Genomic DNA, 11,115 nt, shown 5'->3' on the forward strand with positions numbered 1-11,115 from the left:
CTGCCAGAAGGAAATGATCGTACTGTAGGCTTACGGATTTCAATACAGCTGGAGAGTCAGAACTTCAGTCAAATAACTGCTTCACTTTATCTTCTCTGTCACCTCTAAATTAGAAATAAAGTAGGATTCATTCACAGGCTGCATTTTCAATGACAGGGAGACAGACAAATGTGAGGGCCGAGGTCGTACAACTGCGTGATGATCCTCTGGTCCGCAGCACCTGTCAGTAAATCCTACACCACCCTTGGGTGCCACAGTCTCTGTGATCAAAGTAAATTAACACGTAATCAGATACAGACGCAAGCAGGAAGGCATGCACACACAGACTCTTCCCCGCAAGGCTTTGGTTTATTCTCGCACATCACTCGGCAGCAGGTTTGGAAGTGTTTGAGGTGGTGTGTTTGTGAGAGTGAGAGGTAAACACACACGCACACACGTGTGCACACACACACACACACAGATGGATAAAAATGTCATATGATTTAATGAGTTTTGGTTTCGACAATGTCACTTCGTCACTTCGGTCAGGGACAGTGTGGCTGAGCTGAGAGATCAAACTCTCCCCCATGACCAGGGTGTGTGTGTGTGTGTGTGTGTGCGCGCGCTCGCTCAGTGCCGTTGTGGATCTCTGTGCCTTCGCGTGCCTCTATGTCTTGTTTGGGATCTCGCCAGAAGGCGTTCATGCTGTCTGTGTTTTCACACAATCGCGTGTGTGTGTGTGCGTGTGTGTGCATGTGCGTGTCCCGTACGCCTAAACTAGCATCTCCATGTGACACGCGTCCCGCTCAGCTCTGCACACAAACCATGCAGCAAATTGATTGCACATAAAATGCTAATGCTGCCTTTACTGTCCTCAGCATGTTAATATTGCGATGTAACTACAGGCATTGATTAAAGGGGCAGTGCACTGTTTCTGTGGCATTTTTTTGACATTGAGGAAAGCAAGGTTGGGTCGTCGGTGGGGGGAGGCATAAGATGCTGACTCGACGCTCGCCGGTCATTTGCTACCTGTGCTTTCAAAACGGTGAATCCCAGCGGAGTGGAAATTGTCTGATGCAAAATAAGATGTTGAGCGCCGGTGTAGATAAACGTGACCATATTTGCATGCATGCAGCCATGCTTCCCTGTAGGTGTGTGTTTGTGTGTGTGTGTGTATGTGGTAGGATCTCAGCTTGAGGTCATTCGAAGAGCAAAGTTTCCAGACCCGACCTCACTGGCCTGCTCTCGTTACACTTTGACGGGACTCTCAACACGCTGCTGTTCTCAGTGTGGTGCCGTGCCGAGCCAAGAATGTGCCCACACTGAGTCCAAGCAGCTCACCTCATTCCGACCAGGGCGCTGGAGCCTTCGTAAACCCAGCAACAATCCTCACCAACACTCACACACAAGCAAACTTTTCCCCCATGCTGAAACACAACAGGACACAAACACACAAGCACCAGAAATGTTCTATTTTGTCTGATAATGATGATTGATGCCCATCCAAAAACGCTCCGCAGCAAAACAAATGGTGGCCGGCTCCATAAATCAATTGGCTGGGAGGGGCGGCGCTGAAAGCCCACATTGATCATCATACAGGCCAAATGTTAGCATCTCCAAATCATTTATTCCAGGCACCATTTCATGCACAACATCTGCCGCACTGGCAGAGAGGGAGGGCGGACACTGTCACAAAACAGCAGCGGGCCGCCGGCTGCTGCTAATCCACGCTGTAAAGCATGTGGCAATATTTCTTCTTGGTGATTGATGGGGGACAATCAGGTTGTCTGTAGCTAATGAGCAAAAGATATAAGAGCCTGCACTTTGCGAAATATTAAAGCAGTTCTTGGTGCTACATGTGACAGGTGATCATGTGACTGAATCTATGCCTGCTGGTTGTTGTCTGTGGGCGCTACAGAACAGAGCAGAGCAGAGGTGTGACATGTTCAGATGTGACCCAGCTCTATGTGTGGCCTGGTGGACCTCCACAGTGAGAATACTAGAAAAACCCTTTCATGAGCATCCTTTCGGAAACAATGATGTAATGAAGCCATTTTAAATGCCCACTGGCTCGTAGCAGGTTCATTTACTGTGTTTTACTGTACAGCTGTTCATTTCTGCGTCTCCACTGCACTGTTTCAGAGGGCGGGGCATCTTTTAACTCTCTGAATATTCTGCTCGCTTTTCACTCCTTTTCTCTACAGGCGCATGGTACAGTTACCACATTATTCCTTAGTTAGCAGCAATTGGTATGTGAGGTACTAAACACCTGTGTACATACTGTATGAGTGTCTGTTTATGAGGATATGAAAGCCAAGAATGAGGCATTTGGAGCATTAGTTTCTTTTAGCATCTTTTACCAGGGTTCTCATCATGCTTTGAGTGATGTAAACAGGTGCCATGAAGTCAGTGCAGGCCATTTCAGCCCCTTTTTTTTGTCCTGAAAAAAAAAAAACACAAAAAAAAAACATATTTGGCATATGGCATTTTGCAGAAATCTGCACCATGGACAGTCATGCTGTGTGCTGAGCAGATGCTGTACGTTTTTATGAATCTTCTACTTAACTCACACTACAAGCTTTGATTGGTGTTTTTGGTGCTGCCACAGATGTACGACGTTCTCAACGTGCCGATAATGAACGTACACAGAAACCTGATCAGTTTTGACCATTGATAACAACAACACTGCTGCATCCTCAAGAATGTCGACAAAATGTTAGAGAAAGGCAGCATTTTTTTTTACTGCAAATCAATCATAAACAGAAAGCCATGAGGATTCATTTGTGCATTAATAACAGCAACTGACAAAGCTTTCAGTCCCAGCATCCCTCTCACTGTTTAAGTGACGCTTGCACACAAACTTTGATTCTACATATATGCAATCATCATGACTCTTAAATTACAACTATTTAAATCAAGTAAATTTCCATTTTTAAATAGTCCTGGCTACTCTATTTAAAAAAGCGTGTGAGAGGCTTTGAGAGGCCAGAGGTCAACAAATGAGGGCACCACAAAAACACAGCTTTTGGCCTGGGAACTAGAAAGCATAATGCATCCATCATAATGTGTTATGTCTAAGATTAATATAAATGTATATGGATCGCATTCATATTGACTTCATTGTATCTATAGCATCATGGAGTTGCATCATGTGCACACACCAAGAAGGAAAGAGGACAATAGCACACAAACAAACTCCAAAACTGAAAGATTAGAGTTCCACACATTAGATGTGCATCACGCTCGCTCCTGATCCATTAACAATAGAACCACGGTTACGTAACATGGCAGCACAATACCGACAGTATCTCTGCCATTGTAGCACCAAGTGACTAACTTACTGGCCCCAAGACAAGATGATTAGACACAGTGGGAAAATACGGCGAGTGAGGAGAGAGACTGAGAGAGAGAGAGACGGACAGTTAAAAGAAAGCCAGATGTCCTTGAGAAGATAAGTGAGTGGTGTGGAGGGGGGGGGGACTCGAGGCTGTGGGAGAAAGGGGGAGAGAGAGAGAGACAGAGAGAGAGAAATATAGTCCTCCCTGGTGTAGCCCGTCCGGAGTGTCCGGTCTACGAGGCAGTAAATCGCCCCAGTCAATGTGTGCTCTCCAAACGATGCCACACATTATTGATAAATCAGTGTGTGTTAATGAGAGGAGCTGGTGTGGCCTGATGAATCACGGCACAACAATGAGCCTCACACACACCAGCACACAAAGACAGACACACACGAACGCAGAGTCTGGGCGACGTGCCTGTGCAGACATCATTTGTCGTTTGTCTCTGACACAACACGCATATATTTTCTCGCTCTCCTGCACGTGCACACGCACACATGCACATCACTTCTGGAGTCATTACAAAGGCTTACGCTCATTTCCCGGAGACTTACCCTGACAATAACCATAAGTGTGCATGGTATATGTGCGTTATGTTACGGATACAGACGGTGTTGATTCATTAATACCAAAAAATAGCTATAGCTGTCCCTGAATGCAACACGCATGTAGGGGTTCATATAACGAGTTTGGGAGCCCAACAAGCAGCTTTCACAAAACCACACATTGTGACAGAGACGCTGTTATACAGGCGAGTTTAGTGTTCAGCGAGCTAGTAGCTAAGAAGCTAAACCCTCACTCAGAGGGAGGATGTGTGAAGGAGAGGCTTGTTGCTGCTAACACCAGAGGAAGTAAAACTGTTCCAAAGTGTCAGTTTGTCTGGAATAATTCATGGAGATGAAGGAAAACCTGACGTGGACACTCAGTGACCGCAGGTGTTTAAGTGATTTGGTCTTCATGGTGGACATTAATAAGAACCTCTCAGAGCTGAACCTCAAGCTCCAGCAGCCTCTTAGCTCTCTGCTTTCAAATGTGAAATAATTTGGAATGAAATTAAAGCTGTGGCAACTGGAGAGAGGAAACACTGCATTCCGCTGCTCTACAAGAACAAAAGCCTGCTGTGACATCTGAATATGCTGCTGAGTGTAAAAACTCCTTCAGGCATTAGGTGAGAGGTTTCAGGACATGAAAAATGTAATTGAGCTGCAAAACAACGACTGACTACTGAGGGCAGTTCTTTTCAAAAGCGACTCTTGCAGAGACTCGGTTCTGCTGAGGACTGACTGGCCCAAACCTGAAAAACCGGCTGTCAGCAGCATTATCGTAGTAACATATCAGACGGCTCGCCAAAGAGAAGCAGTTCCAGCCATCGCCGGGGTTAGTGGGATATATGTATTCAATAATTTGTTATGGCCAGGGGCACCGCATATGCATAATGCAAATGTATACAGCCTGGTACAAAAAAGGTTTTGTCTTGAGCCAATTTTCCCATTCATGATAACTGTACTGGGGTGATTTTTTATACAACTAATTCGTTTAAATTACATTGAGGCTTAAAGTTGCTGCAAGGTACCAGCAACCAGGTTTCATTTCGTCCAGCTCAGCTCCACCCATACTGCACCTCTTTGCCCATTTTCGGATTAGCCAGGAGTTTGGTGGAGTGAGGCACTGCCAAGATGGCGAAGACCAGAGTCACTGTCACTGAGCTTCAAAATAGCTCTGAATGAATCTATTACATCCATGGTTTACACAGTCTCTGGTTTAAGGAAGAACAGTTCCCACAACATGACTGTTTAAACAGATGTATGTCCCCAAAACGAGTAATACATGTCTGCACACACACCAATTCGCAGTCGCTGGATGAACAATTGGCCTTGTGCTGCTGTCACAACTCGGGGTGTTTTTCTATCCTGTTAACAGAAGAGAGGAGGGCTTCCACAGCAGCTCCAGCAGGCAGTCAGAGGACAACACAAGCTATTTTGGTTTCGCTTTGATATCCAATAGGCGGCTTAACATCCTCATTAGATCATATCAGCCCTGCACACAAACACACACACACACACAAATACATACACATGCAAAGCCAGGGCAAAATTATCTCTCTCCCACACTCCCTCCATGAATTATCATGAAATCTCATCATTTGTTTGTGTGTGTGTGAACTGATTTATTAGTTTGTGTGAATGTGTGTAGGAGTGTTTTTCTGTTTGTGTTTATGCAAGTGTGCGTGTGCTCGTAATTATAGATATATGAACTTGTGAGTATCTGCGCTTGAAAGTGTGTGTGTGTGTGTCTGCTAAGGCTAGCTTGCTTGCGAGTGTGTGTTTGTGCAGGGCAAGATGACCTTGTTATAAGCTGAGTGGGCTGTAGTGCTGGGGCATCATTAGTATGGGTTAGGTGAGGGTTAGAGGGGGTGTGTGCGTGTGTGTGTGTGTGTGTGCACAGAGGTGAGGGGGTGACAAAGTGGGGAGAGATGCTGGATGACAGTGGGAGAGAGGAGGTAAGGGGGTCAGGCCAGGACACACAAACACAAGCCACCCCCAACACCCATCGCTGAATGGCACGCAGGTAGCGAATGTTTGACACACACATGCACATGCGCACGCACACACACACACACACATTTGTTACAACTCCTCCTCTCAAAAACCTCTAATGGCCTTCAACAGTACAAAGGGAACCTATCCAGTGACAATGCAGTGACGCACAAGCAGACAGTGTTAGATGTAGGATAACATCTACACACACATACTCATACTCACACACACACACACACACACAGGAGCACTGCGTATCTGAGGTGCCGTTAGTTTATCCATGCAAAAGTGTTAGAACATACTGGACTTCAAATAAGGTGGCCACATTTTAAAAACTGGGCCACAGGAGCTCATGTGTGCTGACACATTTTTAGTCTCAACTCTTAATGTGGTGAAAAAAAGAGAAAAAAAAAGAGTGATTGCTTTTTCTGTCTGTTTTCAAGGGGGATCACAAGCGTGCGACACACGCTGGGGTTTCACAGCGAGTCAAATCGGGTGAAATATATGTGGATGTTTGCATGTCCTGAAAGGAAAGGACCAAAGAAAAACTGAAACTTTATCATTGCAGGAGCACTGTTTCCATTAAAATGTTTTAAGCACAAACACATTAAAATGTGAATCAGTGTGTTTTTTGCTATCCAAAGATAATTTTTAAGCAATAACCGAACTCTTGAAAATAATTCTAACATGTAGAGGCTACTTTGATCTGTGGACGATACTGTCAGTGTGAGAAGAACAAAACCACAGAACAGGTTATATTACAATTGGTACTTGTCTGATTTTAAACCAGTAACACAGAACGTTGTTTATTCACTATTGGTTGTCTGTTGAAACGTCCCATAATTGGTGCAACCTGAGGGTGATCATATTGCTTAGGTGCTGCTGAGTGTTTCTCCTGAGAATTGTGGCAAACAGTTGCTGACTTGGGCATAACTGTACATCTCATCATAGGTGACATTAGACTTTTAATGTAGATGCAAACATAATAATGAAAGTTGTTGTCCTTGTGCAGCATTAAAGTAGAAATATGGGGTTTTCTTGCATTATAAATCACAAGCCTGCAATATGTCATACTGTTATCAGCTGTCTGGAGTGAAAACTGGATCAAATTTATATACATATTATATATTTATGAGCCTCAGCTAGTTCCCAGGATCGTATGGTCCCTGATTTTATTGAAGTGTCTTTCAAGAGTCAACAGAAGCCAAGAGAAGGCAACCATAGCCAAAGAAAGTCAACGCAACAATGGAAGCCATCCAAAAACAATGGGGACCAATCAAAATACGAGACAATGCAAGAGACTATGAGCCACAGCGTGCAGGAAAAGCCAATAGCAGCCAGATGATGCCAGTAGAAATAATGGAAGCCAGTTGGAGGAGAAAGTGTATGCAAGATGCAAGCAGGCAGCTCTGAAGTTCTGCCAGGAGGAGGAGGAGGAGGAGGAGGAGGAAGTTGAGGAGGTGGAGGAATATTCTAGTCGTTTATTCCTGGCCAGGGGTCAACTGTGGCCTCGGGCTGAAGCTCAGAGAGGGAGGGAGAAACTCACGCATGAGGAGAATACACATTCACATACACCGGCTAGCACACACACTCATGGCCAGGGGTCAACAGTGTCCTCCATGTGCTGAACACACACACTCACACACACACACCTCCCTGAAAGAATGATGAAGACGCACACTGCCGCACACGGTACTTAACACAGACCTCTGTAAATCACAACCTGCAATGGTGAAGCTGGTAATGCGTCCCTAACCACAGCCTCCACACCTTGTCCCATGATTACCATAATAAATCCATAAGAGTGTGAGAAGCACTGAAGCCATTAGAGATGAAAATGGCTTCAAACAACGGGCATGGAGCACGCGTGGCCTTTCCGCAAAGAGCTGGCACTGCCACGACCTGTCCGACATATTTTACAACCATAATTACAATATCTCTGTGGTAGAAGCAGCTTCCAAAGTTAGAGGTTCCCCATGTAATTATCATGATGAACTTGGCACACCGAGGTAATAAATATCACAGGACACACACACACAAACACACACACACACTTGCACGGGATGGGAAAAGACTGGTGAGGCGAGGACAAGCTCATTCAGGGAACTCACACATTAAGATACACACACACACACACACAGAGAGAGAGAGACACTTTTATAGGGAGAAACGAAAGAAAGAAAATGAATAAAAAGACTCTACAATGTTCTGGAAAGCAAAGAAAAACTACAAATATGTATAATAATATGCAAAAATTGATTTAAAAAAAAACTTCCAAAAGAGAAAAAAAATGACTTTAAAAGTTTTTAAAAAAGAAAAAATATTTTTAAACAGCTGACACTATTCTATCCAGGAAAAAAACAACTATTTATTATTCAGCCATTAACTGAATCAAGGGCAAATGATGAAGCTATAATATGAAAGACACCGATGTAAAAACAAACCTTGGCATCAATGTGGTCTGGCCGTGTGTTCACGGACGAAAGGCCAGCCTGTCGAGTGTGTGTTTTTACTGCTCAGCCCTGACTGTCCTCATCTAAATTTAGAAATGTGTTTTCCAAAATAGAGCCAAAAGCTTTCACCAAGACCCTGTGACCTTGATTACTGTCTGACGATCTGCAATCGTTTAGATACGATATCAATACAACGGAGGAATTATCCTCAAAAATCGATTTATCTTTGGCTCGTAATGCTGAAATCACCATATGCAGCACAGACACACTCGTTGCACAAATCATGTGTCACGGTCTCATTTAGCTCCAATGAATAATTTCGCAATTACATTCAACATGCAAAAACACAAGACAAATTAGGCCGCACTGTGTTTCACTTGCCTTGAGGGAAGCACGGGGAGAGTAATGGCCCCCAGAATTGCAAATGAGGTGCCTCTTGACATTTTTATATCACAGTAAATCACTGTGTGTATGAGGCGAGTGCGCTGTGTGCTTGCAGATTACCAGCGTGTGTTTGGATCTGTTGACACCTCAACAAAGTCATCACTGCAGTCACAACACGGGCTAGGTCACGTCTCTGGTCAGTGGTACTAAGCTGGAATTTACTCTGTCCATTTCCTGCGCTGCCATAAACACAGGCCATGTAGTGTACAGCTACCAGGAAGATGGGCTGGGATGGTTCCCAGATTCAGATTAAGTCCTGAACTGGAAATTACAGGCTGGGGATGTTCTCTATTGAGGCTTTACGGTTGAGGATTAATCTGTAGTCTGGCAAGTCAACCATCAAAATCCAGTTATCCAGCACAGGCAGGAAACGGAGCAAAGAAGAACAGAAGATGAAGAGGGTTGTAGTGTGGTAGGAAGGAAGAAACTGGAAAGGGGGGGTTGGTTTAATAGGAGGGTCTGCGGGAACTCACCTGGTCTTTTCTCCATTTTTCTCCCTCGACTGCCACATAGTCGAACCTTTGATATTAATATGAGGATTTGCTTCTGGCAGAGTGACTTGTTGCTCTTTGGGCAGGGCTTTCGCTTGCTGGCGATCTGCCGGTTTGCCTGGGGGTCCTTGACCTCCCTGCGCTGGCGAATGAGGGAGCTGGCGAGAGCGGCCATCTTCCCAGCGCTGACCCTGCCGCCGCCTCACCAGCCTCTGGCAGCTCGGTGGCGCCCGGGTGTCGGGGGGTACCGTGGGCCACCCCCCTGCCCACTCACCCAGGGCGACGGAGCACCGCTGAGGGAGGGGTGCAGAGCGGAAGAGGGAGCTTCTGAGAATGGGCCGAAGCAACGGGGAGAAGGGCAGAAAAAAAAGAGGGAGAGGACGGGTAGAGGAGGAGGAGGTGGAGGAAATGAGGGTGGATCCCTGAAAGGCCCACCCAAAACTGACTAACTGTCCGCTGGGATTTGGATTGCTGAGCGATAGCCTTTAAATGTCCTTCTAGTTGTTTGTTCTCTAGTCGGGAGGTTCAGGTGAAGCCTTGATACGTCACTGCTGCTCTGTTGGGACAAGTCATGTTGTTATCCACCCAAAAACCAATGCCTCTGTCCCGGTCCGAGTGTACCCCTGCGCCTCTCCTGGTGCTCCGGTGAAGTTTGACTCAATCCCGTCCGAAAAGGTTCAGCATCAGAACCGTTGGCCGCATAATGAAACCAGACCCAAACAAAACATCACGTTTAGTCCTCTTAACCCGCTCAGTCCCGCAGACCAGAAGCCCGAATCGATTCAGTGGGACGAAAAACGTCTGACTGTCAACTCCCCAAAATAAGAGAAGTGACACTGCAGCTCCTTTTCATTCTGCCCCTCACCTGTAAAATTTCTCCACCCGAAACAACGACAGAAGTAGAAGAAGAAGTAGGGAGCGTCCGACCTGAGGTATCAGCTCCGCGAGCTGGGACGAGGATGAGGGGATCTGGACCGAGTGCGGCTTGTTTCCTCGCTGTCTCTCAGGCTCTCCTGGCATCACCCTTGCGTTCACCCGCACCCTGAGAGAAGACGGAAAAAAGACAGGGGCTTGATAAATCCAGCATTTCCCAGAGATAGAGGTGACATTCATGAACGAGAGAGCGCGGGGGATAGAGAGACAGACAGGGGCACGAAGAAGACGGAGGAGAGAGGGAGGGAGGGAGCGCAGTGAGTCTATATATCCCCCCTATCGGATCAGGCTCTCCAACTCTCGGCAGCTCGCTACACTACAGCAGAGCGCAGAGCCGTGTCCTTCAGCCACTCGTGCCGCCTCGCAGCTGGGAGAACGAGGGATGAATGAATGGAGGGAGACAGAGAGGGAGGGAGGGAGAGGAGAGGAGAGGAGAGGAGAGGAGAGGAGAGGAGAGGAGAGGAGAGGAGGTGAGGGGGGTGGTGCTGGCAGGTAGCCGTGGCTTACGGTAGACGCTGTATTGCCGCTGCTCATGCGAGAGCCTCCACTGGTGGGTGACAGTAGTCCGGTCTGGTTCTGGAGAGTCCAGCTGCACAGTGTGAGTCCGTGTGAGTGTGTGTGTGTGTGAGAGAGAGAGAGAGAGAGAGAGAGAGAGAGAGAGAGAGAGAGAGAAAGTGTGTCTCCCCAGCAAGGCACCTCTCAGCCTCAGCGCACACGTGTAAGGGAGTGTGTGTATGTGTGTGAAGGAGCAGCACAGTGTGAAGGTGTACGGGTGTGAGGGTGTGTGACAGAGGCAGCATGTACGCGTGTGAATGTGTGTGTGTGTGTGTGTGTGTGTGTGTGTGTGTGTGTGTGTGAGACTCGCTCTTTTGCTTGTCCCTGTTCACAGTGCTTTACAGAGAGAGCGTTCATGTTCTCTCTCTCACACACACACACACAC

General features: G+C 46.5%; 1 protein-coding gene across 1 annotated transcript in view; it reads right to left on the reverse strand.

Moving 5' to 3' along the window:
• fgf11a (fibroblast growth factor 11a) overlaps positions 1-9,417 on the reverse strand; it is a 72,013-nt gene extending 62,596 nt beyond the window's left edge. The window contains exon 1 of the mRNA XM_041965687.1: positions 9,225-9,417. Coding sequence (XP_041821621.1) covers positions 9,225-9,417 — 193 coding nt within the window. The remainder of the gene's footprint in view (positions 1-9,224) is intronic.
• Positions 9,418-11,115: the final 1,698 nt, after the last annotated feature.

This window comes from Chelmon rostratus, chromosome 23 (genome assembly GCF_017976325.1).
Source record: "Chelmon rostratus isolate fCheRos1 chromosome 23, fCheRos1.pri, whole genome shotgun sequence".
In the NCBI taxonomy this organism is placed as follows: Eukaryota; Metazoa; Chordata; class Actinopteri; order Chaetodontiformes; family Chaetodontidae; genus Chelmon; species Chelmon rostratus.